Source organism: Chiloscyllium plagiosum, chromosome 7, assembly GCF_004010195.1.
Source record: "Chiloscyllium plagiosum isolate BGI_BamShark_2017 chromosome 7, ASM401019v2, whole genome shotgun sequence".
Classification (NCBI taxonomy): Eukaryota; Metazoa; Chordata; class Chondrichthyes; order Orectolobiformes; family Hemiscylliidae; genus Chiloscyllium; species Chiloscyllium plagiosum.
The window spans coordinates 104,814,921-104,834,960 of NC_057716.1; the positions used below are offsets into that span (position 1 = coordinate 104,814,921).

The 20,040-nt window shown below is 51.4% G+C and overlaps 2 protein-coding genes across 4 annotated transcripts in view; one reads left to right on the forward strand and one right to left on the reverse strand.

The window, feature by feature from the left end:
• Positions 1-20,040, reverse strand: part of LOC122551953 (anion exchange protein 3-like) — a 257,659-nt gene that overhangs the window by 214,059 nt on the left and 23,560 nt on the right. The window lies entirely within an intron of this gene.
• The window catches only part of dcaf8 (DDB1 and CUL4 associated factor 8), a 26,447-nt gene that overhangs the window by 2,933 nt on the left and 3,474 nt on the right, over positions 1-20,040 (forward strand). For all 3 annotated transcript variants that reach the window (XM_043694307.1, XM_043694310.1, XM_043694306.1), the window contains exons 2-7: positions 338-361; positions 3,747-3,770; positions 17,008-17,096; positions 17,803-18,521; positions 18,864-19,004; positions 19,144-19,238. In XM_043694307.1, the coding sequence (XP_043550242.1) occupies positions 17,048-17,096; positions 17,803-18,521; positions 18,864-19,004; positions 19,144-19,238 (1,004 nt within the window). In that variant the 5' untranslated portion in view covers positions 338-361; positions 3,747-3,770; positions 17,008-17,047. The remainder of the gene's footprint in view (positions 1-337; positions 362-3,746; positions 3,771-17,007; positions 17,097-17,802; positions 18,522-18,863; positions 19,005-19,143; positions 19,239-20,040) is intronic.

Genomic DNA, 20,040 nt, shown 5'->3' on the forward strand with positions numbered 1-20,040 from the left:
GGGGGGGGGGGGGGGGGGGGGGGGGGGGGGGGGGGGGGGGGGGGGGGGGGGAGAGAGAGAGAGAGTGGTTTGTCCCCTTCATCACGTCTCTGTTTCATCACGTGCCGTGCTGGGGCAAGTGAGTTAACCCCAGTGAGGAAGTGAGGACCAGTGTCGCCCAAACCGGGTGCAGACATCCTGGATTTCCTCTTTCCCCCTTCACCTCTGACAGGGTGGTGTTCCCTGGTCTGAATTTTGGGTCGGGAGGGTTGAGATGTGACTGTCACTGATCCTGTTCTCTTGCTCAGTGTCTTCTCCCTGTTCCCTCTGTGACTAACGTTGTCCTGTTGTTTTGCAGCGAGAGAAGTTGGATCCGCAACAGGTAAATGTCAGCCTTTCGGCGTTCCTCCATTTCGATCACTTTCTTTTGAAATTATTCCTTTTTTTTTAAACCTCTGTGCCAGATGTCAGTTTGTGTCTTTTCCCAGCTGCCATCAGTTCTCTGAGGGTCACTGGAACTGAAATGTTAACTCTGCCTTCTCTGCGTGGATGTTGAGATTTTTCCACTTGTTTATTTGTTAACGAGCAATCCCAGGCATGAGGAACCTGAGTGGGGTGCGTAGATTGGACGGCTGCAGGTTGGGTGGCTCCTGGTTTCTAAAAGCATTGAGAACAAAAGGGCCAGAATTCAGTCAGACAAGGAAACTTTTCTCTGGCTCAGAGGGTGGTTCTGGTCGGGAATGTGCAGCTTGGATGTGATGGAGGCTCAGCACTCTTTTGATGAAGGTGTTTATTCTCCTCTCTGCCCTAAAAAATGTCCTTCTCTTTCGGCCTGTGACCCCTGGTTTAGGATTCCCAATCGTCTTCCTGCATTTACCCTGTCCAGTCCTGTTCAAATGTAATGCTCAAAAGGAAGTTGAGACTGTGTGTGTGTTCTCAAGAAACAGGAAGGATGTGACCTGATGGACTGACTGGCCTGCTTCTACACTAACTATCCTGTGTGCCTACTTTGGAGCAGAACTCCCTTCCTTTCATTCTGCTAACAACCCTCACTTTGGATGTAGAAATATCGTTAAGATGAGCAGGAGTAGGCTCCTTCCCCATTCCATAAGATCTGGGCTGGTTATCCATCAAAGTCCCCTGTTTGTCGTTTTCTCTCCTTTTTTTTTCACCCCCCCCCCCCCTTTGATCCCTTGGTCTCCTTCCTATTGGAAAGATGTTGTGAAACTTGAAAGGGTTCAGAGCTGAAAGATGTTGCTGGAAAAGCGCAGCAGGTCAGGCAGCATCCAAGGAATAGGGGAATTGATGTTTCTTGCATAAGCCCAATTCCTGAAGAAGGGCTTATGCCCGAAATGTCGATTCTCCTGCTCCTTGGATGCTGCTGGACCTGCTGTGCTTTTCCAGCAACACATTTTTCAGCTCTGACCTCCAGCGTCTGCAGTCCTCACTTTCTCCTAGTTGAAAGGGTTCAGAAAAGATTTACAAGGATGTTGCCAGGGTTGGAGGATTTGAGCTACAGGGAGAGGCTGAACAGGCTGGGACTGTTTTCCCTGGAGTGTCGGAGGCTGAGGGGTGACCTTAGATTAGATTAGATTACAGTGTGGAAACAGGCCCTTCGGCCCAACAAGTCCACACCGACCCGCCGAAGCGAAACCCACCCATACCCCTACATTTACCCATTACCTAACACTACGGGCAATTTAGCATGGCCAATTCACCTGACCCTGCACATCTTTGGACTGTGGGAGGAAACCGGAGCACCCGGAGGAAACCCACACAGACACGGGGAGAACGTGCAAACTCCACACAGTCGCCTGAGTCGGGAATTGAACCCGGGTCTCTGGCGCTGCGAGGCAGCAGTGCTAACCACTGTGCCACCGTGCTGCCCACTATCGGCCTTATAGAGGTTTACAAAATTGAGGGGCATGGATAGGATAAATAGACAAAGTCTTTTCCCTGGGGTCAGGAAGTCCAGAACTAGAGGGCATAGGTTTAGGGTGAGAGGGGAAAGATATAAAAGAGACCTAAGGGGCAACTTTTCCACCCAGAGGGTGGTACGTGTATGGAATGAGCTGCCAGAGGATGTAGTGGAGGCTGGTACAGTTACAGCATTTAAATGGCGTTTGGATGGGTATATGAATAGGAAGGGTTTGGGGGGATATGGGTCAGGTGTTGGCAGGTGGGACTAGATTGGGTTGGGATATCTGGTCGGCATGGACGAGTTGGGCCGAAGGGTCTGTTTCAATGCTGTACATCTCTCTGACTTCATCTCCTTCAATGTTTTGGCCTCAACAGCTTCCCTGTTGGGATTCCACAGGCTCCCCACTCTTTTGATGAAGGTCTCCTCTCTGCCCTAAAAAGTCCTTCTCTTTCGGCCTGTGACCCCTGGTTTAGGATTCCCAATAATCTTCCTGCATTTACCCTGTTCAGTCCTGTTCAAATGTAGTCCGTTTTGAAGAGCTATAACCTCTCATGCTGCTTGATATACTAAAGGTTTGTTTAGTCACCTTGTTCCTTGTTGTTTATTCTTCCCCCCCCCCTTTCACTTTCAGCAGCATAAAAGTCAACACTGTTCTCTGTCCATGAACGAGAGGCCTGTGAAATAAGGGGCAGGCTGTTCAAGCCTTTAGAAAGATCACTGCTAATCTGATGATCACCTTAAACTCCACGTGACTCCAAGAAGTCCTGGCTGCAATGTCTTCAAGAATCTATGTCCCTCTGCCGTTTAAAAGTATTCAATAGAATCCCGACAGTGTGGAAAGAGTCCCTTCAGCCCAACAAGTCCACACCCAGAGCCATTCCCTGACCCTGTTACTCTACGTCTGCCCCTAACGAATGCTCCTAACTTAGAAGGAAGTGAGGACTACAGATTAGAATCGAAGAGTGTGGCGCTAGGAAAGCACAGCCGGTCAGGCAGCATCCGAGGGACCAGGAGAGTTGTAGTTTCGGATAAAAGCCCTTTATGCCCGAAACGTCAACTCTCCTCCTCGGATGCTGCCTGACCGGCTGTGCTTTCCTAGCGCCACGCTCTTTGACTCTAATGTAGCAAACCTACACTGAACCACTGCTGTTTCACCCTAACCTGCCCATCTTTGGACTGTGGGAGGGAACCCACGCAGTCACGGGGAGAACGTGCAAACTCCACACACACGCACAGTCGCCCGAGGCTGGAATCTAACCCGGATCCCTGGTGCTGTGAGGCAGCAGTGCTAACCACTGAGCCATTGTGCTGCCCTCTCTCTGGGAAGAGTTCCACCGACCTAAAACGCCTGTGGTGAAAGTTCCTACTTTTCGAATGATCAGATTTGTTTCAAAATGGCCATCCCTCTTGCTCTAGCCTCCACGGCAGGGAAATATCCCCAGGGTCTTTGACGTTCCAATCGGATCATGCTTGTTCTTCCGAACTGCGATGGATGCAGATGCAGTCTGTCCAGTTTTTCCTCGGAACGATTACCTCCTCTGTTCCAGGGATCATCCGCTGAACCGCTTTTGAAGCGGTTTGGCCTTCCTCTCAACCAGGAGACAAAAGTCACATTGGACTGTCCACATTGACTCCTGTGTGCTCTCGCTCTCGCTCTCGCTCTCGCCGGATGCGACCAGACCTACGGATCTTTTCCAGCACTTTGTTATTTACACCTTCCAGTGGTCGCCGTTTCTTTTGTTAACGACAGGTAAAAAGATCGTGCTTTCCTGTTTTCGCATGAAACGTGTTGAGCTGGTTGATCATTTGACAGGAACCTTGACTTGTTAAATTTTTATTTTAACAGAGCCAGCAGTCAATCCTGGAGCAGGTAAGTACGACTCCCCTTTGGTACGTTTCATGTGCGTTTGCAGATGGTGTGTACACTTAAATGTCGAAGCAGAAGCTTGCGGTCAGGCTGATAGTATTTTCTGAAGCTCCTGAGCAGTTGGTTGCAATTCAGGGGCGAGATTATGTTCTTTCTAGTTAAATTGCGATCTCCCCTTCACTTGGGGGTTTTGAGAGATTCGGTGCAGCAAATGTGAGCAATGATGTGTAGAATTTAATAGGGAATACAGAAAACTAACTCTTAACCAAAATGCGCTCATCCCAATTAGTGTTTTGATATGGAGCCAAACCAAATCAGCCTTTCTATGTTTGCAACACAGTGCTATTAAAACTTGGCTAAACCTGAGCGGGTTGAGAAGATTTACAAGGATGTTGCCAGGGTTGGAGGGTTTGAGCTACAGGGAGAGGCTGAACAGGCTGCGGCTGTTTTCCCTGGAGCGTCGGAGGCTGAGGGGTGACCTTTTATAGAGTTTTGTAAAACCATGTGGGGTGTGGCTAGAGTAAATAGACAAGGTCTTTTTTTTAACCCCAGAGTGGGGGAGCCCAAGACTAGAGGGTGTACCTTTTAAAGTGAGAGGGGAAGACTTTTTTTTTAAAAGGGACCTGAGAAGTATTATTTTCAGAGGGTGGTGCGTGTGGGGAGTAAGCTGCCAGAGGAAGTGGTGGAGGCGGGTACAATTACAGCATCTGAAAGGCACCTGGATGGGGATATGAATAGGAAGGGGTTAGAGGAATATGGGACTATAATAATTTTTAGGATGTCTGTTTGGCACGGATGAGTTGGACCGAAGAGTCTGTTTCCACGCTGTACATCTGACTCTTTCAAAGGCTTTCGAAGTTGACCCCAGTGATTCCTCAAGGAGAAAGTGAGGTCTGCAGATGCTGGATCACAAAGTTGAAACTTTATTGCTGGAACAGCACAGCAGGTCAGGCAGCATCCAGGGAACAGGAGATTCGACGTTTCGGGCACAGGCCCTTCTTCAGGAAAGGCCTGAAGAAGGGCCTGTGCCCGAAACGTCGAATCTCCTGTTCCCTGGATGCTGCCTGACCTGCTGTGCTGTTCCAGCAATAAAGTTTCAACCCAGTGGTTCCTCCCCAGGTTGTTGGATAATCCAATCCCAGATTCTGCGCAAAATCAATTCGAGACACTGCTTTGTATCTTAAATAAGACTGAGCAATTTAATAACAAATATCATAACTTTAGCAGAACAAACTTTAAACAGCAAGATAATCTAACTGATGTACACCTATGAAAATCACTTGTTTTCAGTCCCAGTCACTGACTGACAGACCAACAACCGAATGTAGTTAAAGGATAAATCTGATGTCATGAAATCCCTCAGGGCACCCCTCACCCTTTCTTCCAAACAGCAGGGAAAATAGCCCCAGCCTCTTCCTATAGCTGAACAAACTGGCCAGGTTGTTTCCTGAGTTTTTAATGTGTTGTTCCACAGATATAGATGGGGCGTCTGTTGATTTTTTTTTTATTATTCTGAAGGTGGCAATCAGGGTTATCCTTCCAGTTTGCTCAGATAAAAGCAGTATTCTCAACTTGCAAGAGCTGCCGATGTAGGGGTCGGGGGGGGACCTGCTTTGAAATTGTCATGAAATTCCTTTTTACACAAAACAGTCCAAAACCTAGTTCAAATTCTGACCACTCACTGACCGTCTCGTCCACTCAGTCCTAGTTACCATTCAATGTCGTCTGCTTGAGCTTGAGGTCACTTCCAGACTTGCCGGAACCAATTCCCAAGTATTGGCCTTGTTAATTCTGCTCTCTGTTTGAATGTATTGCTTTTCTCCAGCGATGAAGGGGCATCTGCAGAACCTTCTGATCAGATAGCAATCTGCAGTTAACATCCAGGTCTGGCCTGACCAACAAACACAAAAAAGCCTGTTTGGTCGGTTTTGCCTATCACCAAACACACTCTCGCCCACAGCCCAAAAGTCCATTTTGGCTCTCGGTTCTCAGCTCCAAGCCAAAACTGGTAAATATTAATAAAATGAAGAAAAAAAAAATCAGTGAGGGTTCAAAGAGTGGAGGAAGCAATTCTTTGTACCTAACTCTGTGCAATACCTCTCCTGGGAATGTTTGGGGATGGTGCAGAGAGAGAGAGGACTTTACTCTGTACCTCGACCCACGCTGTACCAGTCCTAGGAGTGTTTTGACTATCAGCGCAGAAGATGCTTGAAATGGGATGGGATGATGTGGAGGAAGCTTTACTTACCTAACCTCGTCCTGTCCCTGTCCTCTGGGAGTATTTGATGGGGACAGTGTAGAGGAAGCTTTACTTGGTGTCTGTCTCAGAGTCCACCCAAGCTCAGGAGCGTGTGATGTGAAGTGTGTTGGCGAAGGTGTCCTGCGCTTGAACCTGGAATCAGTCAGTGGCCCTTCTGATGAGGCAAGTTTTGGACAGACTTGGCTTGTATCTGCTGGGCAGTTTGAGTTGAAAAATGCAGCGCTGGAAAAGCGCAGCAGGTCAGGCAGCATCCAAGGAACAGGAGAATCGATGTTATGGGCATAAGCCCTTTGTCAGGAATGTGGGGTAAGGGGGCTGAGGTAAATGTGGGGTGGAGCTGGCAAGGTTGATGGGGTGGTGATTAAGTATGGACACACTGATTGGTGTTGAAGGTGGTGAGGGGGCTTTTGAAAGGGAGGTTGTGCAGAGGTGGGTTTTTTTTTTCTTGTGAAAGAGCAGAGAACTAGGGATCACCGTTTCAAATAAGGTGTCGGCCACCCCTTGTGATTGAGATGAAAACGTTTGTGTCCCGAGTCTTTGGAACTTTCTGGAAAGGTGGCGGAAGCTGAGATTGAGCACTTGTAATGCAGGTTAATTTGAGCCTCTGTTAACAAGGGGTGGAAGGTAATCAGGAGCAGACAGGAATGTGGCTTGGAGCCTAAATGGTTCAGTCATGATGAACCGGCTTCCTGTTTCTTGGTTGTAGGCACATGTTTCCAGTGTGAATTCTGATGCAAATATTCATTCACGTAGAACATTCCAGCACAGTACAGGCCCTTCAGCCCTCGATGATTCCACAGGTCAGTGCAACAATCTGAAGCCCATCTAACCGACACTATTCCATTTTCGTCCATTTGTCTATCCAATGACCATTTAAGTGCACTTAAAGTTGGTGAGTCTACTGCTGTTGTAGACAGGGCATTCCACACCCTTAGAACTGAGTAAAGAAACTACCTCTGACATCTGCCCTATACCTACCATCGTGAATTGAAAGCCAAGTCCCCTCAGGCTAGCTGTTACCATCGGAGGAAAGAAGTGCTCACTGTCCACCCTATCTAACTCTGATTACCTTGTGTCTCAATTAAGTCACCTCTCAACCACCTTCTCTCTAGCAAAAACAGCCTCCATTCCCTCAGCCTTTCCTCATAAGACCATCCCTCCATTCCTGGTAAATCTCCTCTGCACCCTTTCCAAAGCTGCTTATACCCGGCGACCAGAACTGTACATAATACTCCAATTCCTGGACACTTACAGCACAGAAGGAGGCCCTTCAACCCATCCTGTCTCTGCTGGTCAACAACACCTTGGCTGCACTGATCCGGTTTTGTATTGGCTTTTGGCCCATATTTATGAAGGCTATAGGAGCACAAGGCAATATCAAAGTGCTGCTGAAATGTTCACGCAAGTTTCTGACTCACCCACCCCTTTCGGGCAGTGATTTCCAACCACCCATCTACCAGTGGAAATAAAAATTCTCCTTGCCTCTTGTGTTAGCCTTCTAACTCTTGCCTTAACTCCAAACATCCTGCTGGTTTCTCATCCTTCCATTAACTGGAAGCTGCCTGTCACAGTCCAATGCAGCTTGGCATCCATTTCCCACCTTGCCCCCCCATCCTTTGCCCCAAGGGAAATAATCTCAGCCTGTCCAGTCTTTTCTTGTGTCAAAGACCCTTTGGCTCAGGCAGCATCCTGGGGTTGCTCTCTCTCTCTCTCTCTCAAGCAGGTTGGTAGTTGCACTCAGTCATTTTGCTATTGGAAGTTTGAGCAGGAGTGTGTTCTGGCAGCAAGTTTGAACATGGCAGCCTGCTCTCGGAGCTCCCTGTTGGCATCAGTGATCGCCTCGTGACTGTCTAGGACTTGCCATGGGTTGGCAGGCAACGGGTGAGAGTGCCTGTGCTCTGACCCCTCGTGCTACAGATTTTTCCAAAGGAAACTTTGTCCCCAGCCTGTACAGTGTACTCACCGACATCTCGAAGGAAGGTAAAGTTGTCCTATTCTTGAGACTTCCAGCGCTAGGGTCCGAAAGGAAAGCATTGCAACTCCAGCAGCATCCTCCCGCTCGCCCAAATGTGTGGAACCCCAACTGGGCGACACCAACATGCCACTCCGCCAGAGAAATGGGTTTGAGACTTCCCCGAGGCACCTGTGGTCAACTGTGGCGTTGTTCAGTCCCGACTCCAGAAGGGTGCCCAACTGGTGGACCGACCACCAACTCCAGTGCCCAGCAAATGCCCCAGAAGTGATGGTAAGCTTCCTTCCAGCTTCAGCCAAGTGGCTTAGAGCCAAGCAGGAGGGCAAACGTGCAGCGATGTTGTCACCGAAGTCTGCAAAGAGCTTTTCTTTCAGAGTCGTCGAAGGAATCTGAAACGAGCTGAAGACTACCATTGTTGTGTGCTGTGAAGAAACCAGGGCTATGATCCCAGGGAGCGTTCAGAATGAGCTTGGTACAACAGCGAAGCCAGGAGGGAAATAGAGAGCCAGTGGTGGTCCGAGGAAAGCGAAGGAGCTGCAGTTCCTCACCTGGGTTAAGGCAGGGCCATCGAGATACCGTACGGACCCTTGGTCCCAAACCGAGGTGGAGTAAGTACAGCCCCCTTCTGGGTGACTGAAGACATCAGCCTCCGATGGAGCTAACGCTCCAAATAACTCCGAAAGCATGGTGCAATCAGGTGTTGGAGGGAATATCCCCAAGCAAAGGCGGGTCTTGGACTGCCACATGGTGTGGCGGATGCTGAAGCTTCTCTCTTCGAGGAGGTGCTGGGATACCAGCAGGGTTTTTCCACTTGGGGAGGAGCAGAGCTTACCTGTCATCTGTGTCAGGGGAAAGGGAGGACTGCAGATGCCCCCTCAGTGCGTTTCAGAGGACATCTCCAGGATGCCCGCACCAACCAACCCCACTGCCCCTTGACCAAACACTTCAACTCCCCTCTCCCACTCTGCCGAGGACCTGCAGGTCCTGGGATGCCTCCATCGCCACTCCCTCACCACCCGCCACCTGGAGGAGGAACGCTTCATCTTCCACCTTGGGACCCTCCAACCACCCTGCATCAATGTGGATTTTGACCAGTCTCCTCATTTTCCCCTCCCCCCACCTAATCTCAGTCCAACTCCGTGCCACCCTCCTGACCTGTCCACCTTCCTTCCCACCTTGTCTGCACCACCCTCTTCTCCGACCTATCGCCATTGCCCCCACCTCTCTCTACCTATCGCGCTCTCAGCCACCCCACTCCCACTTATCTCGCACCCCACCAGCCCACAAGCCTCATTCCTGATGAAGGGCTCTCACCCAGAAGGTCCACTGTCCTGCTCCTTGGATGCTGCCTGACCAGCTGTGCTTTTCCAGCACCACACTAGAGGCTGTCATCCCTGTCAATTCCCGCAAAGCTTTTGCGAAGACAAACTCTGCCGTTGCCACTGCCTTCAGGAAAAGGGGACCAAGTGGGACTATGGAATCACCGTCTTCTTCGCTGTCAGGAAGTTCATCGTCCAAAGCCTTGCTGCGCTGGAGGTGAGCCGTCTTCTGGTCTCGGGGAATCCTTCCTGAAAGCTAGTATGGCTTCTAACCAAACCACGGGCATGATGTTTCACTGCTGAGTAACTCTTGGTGGTGCCAGGAACAAGACCGACCAGTCTGTGTGGCCACCTTCAATCCAAACCAGGCTTTTGGTTCAGTCGGTCGGATAGCATGAAGGAAGGGCCTGTCCAAGGGCTGCCTGCTGAAATTCATCGACATGCTCCGATTACCTCCACGCCAATGGCAATGGTCCTCCTCTGTGTGTCAGGTGACAGCATCCTTTTGTGGTCACGATGGGTCAGGCAAGAATGTGGCTTTGTCTCCCCCTGCCCCATCTTCAATACCACTGTTCTTGCCAAGAGCCAGCTTCGTTGTGAGGTGGCCGTCGCCTCCAGGTTGGACGGGGTGGTATCCAAGAAGAGAACAGCACTCCCTTCCCTTTTGGTATGCAGGTCTCTGCTGTTCCAGAAGAGAAAGCTCGCCTAATACACTCCTCAGTGCACACTTCCACGACTGTGTCTCAGCCTTGATCCTTTACCAACTCAGTCCAGTCCATCCCTCCCACTAAGATCGATGGGGCGATCCTCCCAAATGTGCAGCATGCCCTCCCCTTTCCCCTTGTCAAAGGCTGACATCAATGTAGAGATTCAAACATGGCAGCCTAATCTGTGCGTGCTGCCTCGGAGTGCTTACAGATGAGGGTCTGCGATGACTGACTGTGGTATCCGTGCTGATACCAAGACCCTGCTGGAAAAAGGCAGTCACTCCCCTGTATGGCTCTGAAACCTGGACTACATACAGATGCCAGCTCCAGACCTTTCAAAGTACCATCTCTGTATTTTGAAGCCAATTGGTTCACACCATCTGGGAGGGCCGTGGTACTGACCTCAGCAAACCTGTGTCCTGGGAGAGGTTTGGGATGGTGTCGAGGGAGCTTCACACTCCCACCATCTCCATGGTGTACCTGATCCTGGGAGTGTTTGAGGGTACTGTAGAGGAGGCTCCAGGACCCCTTTTGATCAGGTGCTGGCCGGGCGCTTGCGAAATAAGCGAAGAGCCCATGGTGTTTGGGAAAAGGCACTGGCATGAGTAGAGGACTGGCTGACTGGCAGAGAGCAGGGATAAAGGGGTTGTCTTCCAGTTGGCAGCTGGCGGCAAGTGGAGTACCACAAGGGTGAGTGCTGGGGCCACACTATGTTCACCTTCCATATTAATGGTGTGGACAAAGGAACCGAGGGCGTTGTTGCTAAGTTGGCACATGACGCCAAGATGGGTGGGGTGACAGGTAAAGTTGAGGAAGCTGGGAAGGACTTGGAGAGGCAAGGAGAGTGAGCAAAGAACCAGCAGATGGAATACAACATGGGCAAATGTGAGGTTGTGTACTTTAATTTGTGATTGCGACATGTGGCGAGATACAGTGAAAAGTGGTGTTTTGCATGTGATTTGTACCAGTGCGTTTCAGCCCCAGAGTACAGAGCAGTCAGTTAACATTGAGAGGAAGTACAAGAGGTGGAGACTATTTTTCTAAACCAGGAATGGGTTCAGAAATCTCCAACACAAGGGGACTTTGGTCCTCTAGAGCATAGAACGTTCCAGTGCAGTACTTTGGCCCTCTACACTGCGCTGGCCTGCAAAAATAATCTGCCCATCTAACCTACAGTGTTCCATTATTATCCATATGTCTGACCAATGCCCTTTAACGTCGGCGAGTCTACTACTGTTGCAGGCAGGCCATTCCACGCCCCTTCCTCTGGGTAAAGAAACTCCCCCTAATATCTGTCCTCAATCTGTCACCCCTCAGTTTAAAGCAATGTCCCCTCGTGCTAGCCATCACCATCTGAGGAAAAAGGATCTCACTGTCCACCCTATCTAACCCTCTGATTATCTTCTATGTCTCAATTAAGTCACCTCTCAACCTTCTCTCCAATGAAAACAACCTCCGTTCCCTCAGCCTTTCCTCATAAGACCGTCCCTCCATACCAGGCAACATCCTAGTAAATCTCCTGTGAATCCTTTTCCAAAGCTTCCACACCCTTCCTGTAATACAGTGACCAGAACTGGACACAATACTGCAGGTGCAGCCACACCAGTGTCTTGTACAGCTGTCGCATAACCTCATGACACTGAAACTGAATCCCCCCTCCCAATAAGGTTAGGTGAATTGGCCATGCTAAATTGCCTGCAGTGTTGGGTGCAGGGGTAAACGTAGGGGGATGGCTCTGGGTGGGTGCGCTTCGGCGGGTCGGTGTGGACTTGTTGGGCCGAAGGGCCTGTTTCCACACTGTAAGTAATCTAAAACCATCTAAATAAATGCCAACACACCATATGCTGCCTTAACAACCCTATCAACCTGGGTGGTAACTTTCAAGGATCGATGTACATGGGCATCTACACTGCAAAAAGCTTTACCATTAGCCCAATGCTCTACATTCCTGTTACTCCTTCCAAAGTGAATCACCTCCCCCTTTTCCACAATAAGCTCCACTTGCCACCTCTCCGCCCAGTTCTGCAGCTTATCTATGTCCCTCTGTAACATACAACATCCTTCAGCACTATCCACAACTCCACTGACCTGAGTGTCATCCACAAATTTACTAACCCATCCTTCTACGCCCTCATCCATATCACTTATAAAAATGACAAGCAGCAGTGGCCCCAAAACCGCTCCTTTCAGCACACCACTAGTAACTGTGCTCCAGGATGAACGTTACCCATCCACCACCCCCCCCTTTGTCTTTCAGCTTGCCAATGTCCGATCCAAACCGCTAAATCCCTCTCGATCCCCAAACTTGGTATTTTGTGAAGTAGCCTACCATGTGGAACCTTATCAAACTCGTTACTGAAGTCTATATACCCCACAGCAACCACTTCCCCCTCATCTACCTGTTTTGTTACCTTCTCCAAGAACTCCATAAGGTTAGTGAAGTGCGACCTACCCTTTACAAAACGGTGTTGACTATCCCTAAACAACTTATTCCTTTCCTGATGATTCTAAATCCTCTGTTACAACCTTTTCCAACACCTTACCCACACCCGAAGTAAGGCTCACTGGCCTATAGTTACCAGGGTTGTCCTGACTCCCCTCCTTAAACAAGGGAGCAACGTTTGTATCCTCCAGCCTTCTCTTGTGCCAGAAGACTGGAGGATGGCAAATGCTGTCAGCTTGGTCCTAGTTCAGGATTTTCTTAATGTTAACGTGCAGGTTGAGTTGGCTGTTTGGAAGGTAAATGCGGTGTTAGCCTCCATTTCAAAAGGAATACCAGAGCAGGGATGTCCTGCTGAGGCTGGACCCAGCTCCGGTTAGACCGCGTTTGGGATATAGAGGGCCCAGAATAGCTCACTATCAGTGGAAAGATGTACTACCGTTGAAGAGGGTAAAGAGGAGCTTTATCAGAATGATCCTGGGGATGACAGGCTTGTCCTTTAAGGAGCAGTTGAGAGCTCTGGGTCTGTACTGGATGGAGGTTTAGAAGGATGAGGAAGATCTGTCTGAAACGTGCAGAACACAGAGGCCTGGATAGAGCAGACTGGGGTGAGGTGGGGGGGGGGGAAACGATGGTTCCACCAGGAGCAAAGACTAGGCACAGCCTCAGTTAACTGAGATCAGGAGGAATAGACCTGAGGTAGAGGGTGCCGAGTCTGTGTGGAGACCAAGTTATTGAAGACTGAGGCAGGTCCTTGAGTGAGGGTAACAGGGAGAAGGCAGGAGAACTGGGTTGATCGTGACCCAGTGATGGTCTCGCGTCCCAATGTGCATGTCACTGATGAACCACTTGATCATTCCCCCTCGCTGGTCCCCTGCATTGTTTCCACTGATCCGACATCCTCTATTCCTTTACCATTGCTTCCTGCCTCCCCGCTAATGTTAAGATTGTGTGATGCTTTGCCCTGGGTTTGAGAGACTCTTTGACCAATCTGACTCCATGGAGGGACCTTGTCAAAAGCCTTGCTCGAGGCCCCGTCGACAACCTTCAATGTATTGCCCTCATCGATGCTCCTGGGTATGGTCTCAAAGTCCAGTTGGTCAAACTCCACCTTCCTTTCTCAAATCTGCTGACTGTCCCTGAATAATCTATCTCAGAGGCTGTCCATCAATGTTTTCTTAATAACTTTCCTACCAGTATGGTTCGACCGACTGGCTTGTATTTTGCTGCCCCATTATTAACAAGGGGAAATGTTAGCAGTCCTGACCCCTCTCCTGTGGTCAGAGGGGTTTGGAAAATTCCTGCCGCTGCCCCTGATCTGTCCTTGGCAGGATGCTAAACCTGCCAGCACCTTCTGTGTTTCCTGATGCCTGTAACTTTTTCCACCTCCTTGTTGGGGAAATGTAAATCAAGCTATTGTGCAAACAGAAGATTAAATCACCTATCAGTTCGAGACAATCCTTTTTCAACCTTCTACATTCCAGGGAGTTCTGTTTTTGTGTAATCTCCTCGTAACTTGACTCTTGAAATCCAGGTACTGTTCTAGTAAACTAAGTGTGCTGCCTCCAACACTGGTTAGATTTGATTCCCTACAGTATGGAAACAGGTCATTCAGGCCAACAGCTCCACACTGACCCCTCCAAAGAGTAACGCACTCAGACCCATTCCCCTACCCTAGATTTACCTTTGACTATGGGTAATTCAGCACGGCCAATCCACCCTAACCTGCACATCCCTGAGCACTGTGGGTAATTTAGCACGGCCAACCCACCCTAACCTGCACATCCCTGGGCACTATGGGTAATTTAGCACGGCCAGCCCACCCTAACCTGCACATCCCTGGACACCATGGGTAATTTAGCACGGCCAATCCACCCTAACCGACACATTCCTGTGCACTATGGGTAATTTAGCATGGCCAATCCACCCTACCCTGCATATTCCTGTGCACTATGGGTAATTTAGCATGGCCAATCCACCCTACCCTGCACAACCCTGAACACTATGGGGTAATTTCCCATGGCCAATCCACCCTGACCTGCACATCTTTGGACTGTGGGAGGAAACCGGAGCACCCGGAGGAAACCCACTCAGACACTGGGAGACTGTGCAAACTCCACACAGTTACTCAGGGCGGGAATCGAACCGGGCTCCCTGGTACTGTGAGGCTGCAGTGCTAACCACTGAGTCGCCGTGCCGCCCCGAGATCTCTTTCCTGTTGGGTAATGCCCAGACCTGCTTCCGGTCTCTCCGGGGTATAGTCCGACGATGTTTTGTGGAGATGAAACTTGATTTCCACTTTCTCATGTTCTTGTCCTTTAGATGGAAGGTCCTTTTTTGTATTTAAAAGAAAAAAAAAAATTCTTAACTAAAAAACAAACCAACTAATGGTCGATTAGATGGAGTAACTGGAATGTGTGGCGAGTTGAAACACAAGGCTGATTGCTGTGTCCGTATTGGGACGGGGTTGTGTGTAAATGACTCCAGTTGTAGTGTGTCCCCAAATTTGAAACACTTGTGGGGGATGCCAGATTTGGAGGTGTGACAGTGTAATGCCAACACACACACACACACACACACTGTCTGACAGATGGAGTTTAATACTGAGAAACGTGAGGTGATGTGTTTTGACAGTAGGGATGAGAGAGAGAGAGGGGTGGGAGGTAACAGTTGTGAAAAGGATGCAGCAACTCTGAGGGGGTGAGCATCAATCTTTTGAAGGAGGGACGACTTGTTTGAAAGATAAATCTGCAGGGTCCTGGCTTTGATGCGACCGGGCATTTGAACTGAAGCTTTCCAGTTTGGACAGAGTGTCTGGCAGCATCAGTGGAGCGAGGAAACAGCGGGCATTTCAAGTCCAGCGTGACTCCTTCCAAGCTGGGTGGGGCCCACATTCCAGTTCTCGGTCCCACCCTTCAGAAAAGACCCGAGGGTCCCTGAGGGGGTGTGAATGGAGATTGGAACCATGTGTTGGGGGGGGGGGGGGAGGGGAGGGGGTGTGGAACCTTGCTCTCCAGAGCCCGTTTTGGAGAAGCTAAGCTGGTTATCCTCAGTGGAGGGGTGGTTTTTAGATTTGAGGGTAACCTGAAACTCGTGCTGTCCTGGTTTACAGAAGGAAAGCTGTTCCCATCAGTTGAGATGGCACAAGGCCTGGGCAGGAGAGGCTCTCGCGCTCGCTCTCGCTCAATGCTGCTGGTGACTGGTTCCTTGTGAAAGGAGAACAGATGAAGGCCTGAGGGGGAAATAAACTTGCAAGATCTGTAGGGGTGGGAGAGGGAGTGCAGGGTAACTGGGGGCACTCTGGAATTCTCTAGAGGTCCACATGGGCGAAATGTGCCACGATGTATCTGCTGTCTCTCGAATTCCTTCAGTCCAATGGAGCTGAATCCTGTGCTCTGGAAGGCTCAGTCATTGATCCTTTCAAGAGGGGTGATTAGGATTGGGATTTCATTGAAGCATAGAATCCCTACAGCATGGAAGGATTGGCCATTTGGCCCATTGAGTCCACACTGACCCCTCTACTTATAACTCCATAATTCCCATGGCTAAACGTCCTAACCTCCACATCCCTGAACACTATGGGGTAATTTAGCGTGGCCAATCACCCTAACCTGCACATCCTTGGGCACTATGGGGTAATTTAGCATGGCCAATCCACCCTAACCTGCACATCCCTGAACCTATGGGTAATTTAGCATGGCCAATCCACCCTAACCTGCACATCCATGAGCACTATGGGTAATTTAGCATAGCCAATCCACCCTAACCTGCACATCCCTGAGCACTATGGGTAATTTAGCACGGCCAATCCACCCTAACCTGCACATCCCTGAGCACTACGGGTAATTTAGCACGGCCAATCCACCCTAACCTGCACATCCCTGTACACTATGGGTAATTTAGCATGGCCAATCCACCCTAACCTACACATCCCTGAGCACTATGGGGTAATTTAGCATGGCCAATCTACCCTAACATGCAGATCATTGGGTTGTGGGAGAAAACCGGGGCACCCGGAGGAAACCCACGCAGACACTGAGAATGTGCAAACTCCACACGGACAGTCACCCGAGGCTGGAACCAATCCCTGGCACGATGTGGCAGCAGTGCTGACCACTGTATCACTGTGCTATCCCGGTTTCTTGATTGGTACTTCGCTTCTTATCTCTGTCCAAAATCTGGGATATCTGCAATTTAGTTTCAAAAGATCTTTTTTGCTTTTGAAATACAGAAAATTAGACATTCCATGACCAGTTTTTTTCCACCTTGGTCTTTTTAAGAACCCAGCATCATTAGCTGACCGTTTTCTTTTTTAAAGCAGGGTTTTGTGTAGCTCGGGTTACTGGACGTAATGAGTTTTTTTTTTGGTCTGATCGGTGGTTTCTAATCACTCAATGGTGGGCAGTCTCCAGGGCGCACCCTACAGGACGAAGCGCAGCAATGCAGGCAGCAGACTGCAGTCTTTCAAGCTGCATTGGTGGGAGGGCCGAAGGTTCCTGGCCTTGTGTGGCATTTTCACGTAATTCTGTCTGTGTTCCCTAGGCTCTGCTAACCTGTGGATCACCTTGAGGCACGTGGCAAGATGGGGGACAGGGGCAGTGAATTAGATCTGAAGCCTGACTTCAGGAATGGTAGGTGAAGAACTCTGTACCTTTTCAATCTGGCGTCCCCTGCTATCAATACCCCTCTTGCCGCCCCCCCCCCCGTCCCAAACCTTCCCAGTCCCTGTAACCCTGCATTTCCCATGGCGAGCATGCCAACTCTGCACGTCTGTGGGTGCTGCGGGACAATTTCCCCAAGGCCAATCCACCCTAACCTGTACATCTTTGGATTGAGGGAGGGAACCCACACAGACATGGAGGAGAATGTGCAAACTCTACACAGACATTCTCCCGAGGCTGGAAGTGAACCTGGGACCCTGGCACTGTGAGGCAGCGGTGCCAGCCACCGTGCTGCTCACCGGCAGTTTGTCTGCCTTGGTTGTTGCCGTGCCCACCCCCACTCCGGGCAGAGCCCACACTGTGTGCTCTGCTAACCTGACTGGCAGCTCCTCCTGTGCTGTTCCCCGGTCCCAGTACCCGCTGCATGGCTCTGACTGCCCTGAGGTCGGGTTCACCCCTGACCTGGCTGCCGCCTCCTCTCTCTGAGACCAATCGCCCGCCCCACGGCAGCCCCCAGTCCAGCCAAACTCCCCTCTCTCTTACGGTTGAACGTCCCTCCGTTGTCGATTGGGTGGGAGGTGGTCTGGAGGGAGGGGAGTGTGGAGCTCGGTGTCGGGAGCAGTCGCCCTTGTTTTCTTTTTTAAAACACCCAAACCTGCCGCTGCTCCCCCCGCAGGCAGCCTGTCGAGCAGCCCCGAGGACACGGAAGAGGCGCGCGAGTCTTCCTCTGGCATCGAGGTGGAAGCCTCCGACCTGAGCCTGAGCCTGACTGGGGATGAGCACATGGCGGAGGAGGAGGAGGATGAGGAGGCAGGTGGCCAGCGCCGAAGGGAAGGGGGCCGGCACGGCACCGACAAGGAGAGCTCGGACGAGCGGGACTCGGACTCGCTGGAGGACACCGGCACCTACTCCATCGTGGACGAGGACGAGGAGGAGGAGGAGGAGGGCGGCGGAGAGGAGCGCGAGGAGGAGAGCAAGATGGAGGACGGGCAGTCCGGCCCCCGGGCCCGGCGCCGCCGTGGGCCGAAGCGCGCCAGTGAGCCGGAGCGGGACTCCTCTGAGGAGGAGGCGGCGCTGGAGCGCTGGGTACACTCGGAGGTGGCGGCGCTGCCCCCCCCGACCTGGTGCGCGGCACCGGCGCTGGGGGGCCGGGAGATAGGCCGGGACCCCCGGGCCTTCATGTACCGGGCGTGCGGGGCGCGGACCTTCGTGGAGCGCCTGCGGCTGCAGCACAGCCTGGAGCACCACGCCGGCTGTGTCAACACGCTGCACTTTAACCGCCGCGGCACCTGGCTGGCCAGCGGCAGCGACGACCTCAAGGTGGTGATCTGGGACTGGGCGCGCCGCAAACCTGTCCTCGAGTTCGACACCGGTCACAAGAGCAACGTCTTCCAGGTACGTGCAGCGTGCACGGTGGCTGGCCTGTACTCGGGATGGCGCCGAACGTCTGAGCCTGACCCGGGGGGCGCGGGGGTAACGGTAACGTATCTCCCTGACCCCGTGTCCCCGCGGGGTCGGTGCGTATTCGGGGGAGGGGGTCCTCCTCCCCGTGTCCCCGCGGGGTTGGTGCGTATTCGGGGGGGGGGTGCGTATCCACTGTCCCTCCCCGTGTCCCCGCGGGGGTCGGTGCGTATCCACTGTCCCTCCCCGTGTCAGTGTAATGTTGACCCATGTTTCCTTTGCATCTCTCCCGTTCCCCACCTCCTGCTTCCTTTGTGCCCTGTTGGTTTCCCGTAGGCCAAGTTCTTGCCGAACAGCGGTGACTCGACGCTGGCCATGTGTGCTCGGGATGGCCAGGTTCGCATCGCTGAGCTCTCAGCCACAGAGTGCTGCAAGTCGACCAAGCGAGTGGCCCAGCACAAGGGCTCTGCACACAAGGTGAGTGAGCGTGCTGTCACCGATGGACTCGGGACTTCCATCCCCGCCTCGTGACCCCCACCCGAACGTTCCTTCCCCACCTCGCGGTCGATGAGTTTGTGGTTTGGATTTGGATGCACCTTGTCTGTTTCTCCTGTAGCTGGCTCTGGAACCGGACTCCCCCTGCACCTTCCTGTCAGCCGGCGAGGATGCGGTGGTCTTTGCCATTGACCTGCGACAAGAGAGGCCAGCGTCGTGAGTATCTGGGCTGTGCGTCGGGAGGGTGGCGTGGCTGGTGTTCGAGTTCTACACTAATCCCCTTGCGCCACAGCCTGTTGTGGGCGACAAACCAGATGGAAATCATCGAAACATCACACACTCATTGTGATGTGCAGCACGGCCCAACCCGTCCATGCCGGCCAGATAACCCAACCCAATCTAGTCCCACCTGCCAGCACCCGGCCCATATCCCTCCAAACCCTTCCTATTCATATACCCATCCAGATGCCTCTTAAATGCTGTAATTGTACCAGCCTCCACCACATCCTCTGGCAGCTCATTCCATACACGTACCACCCTCTGGGTGAAAAAGTTGCCCCTTAGGTCTCTTTTATATCTTTCCCCTCTCACCCTAAACCTATGTCCTTCTAGTTCTGGCCTCCCCGACCCCAGGGAAAAGACTTTGTCTATTTACCCTATCCATGACCCTCATAATTTTATAAACCTCTATAAGGTCACCCCTCAGCCTCCGCCGCTCCAGGGAAAACAGCCCCAACCTGTTCAGCCTCTCCCTATAGCTCGAATCCCCTACCCTGGCAACATTTTTGTAAATCTTTTCTGAACCCTTTCAAGTTTCACAACATCTTTCTGATAGGAAGGAGACCAGAATTGCACGCAATATTCCAACAGTGGCCTAACCAATGTCCTGTACAGCCGCAACATGACCCCCCAACTCCTGTACTCAATACTCTGACCAATAAAGGAAAGCATACCAAACGCCTTCTTCACTATCCTATCTACCTGCGACTCCACTTTCAAGGAGCTATGAACCTGCACT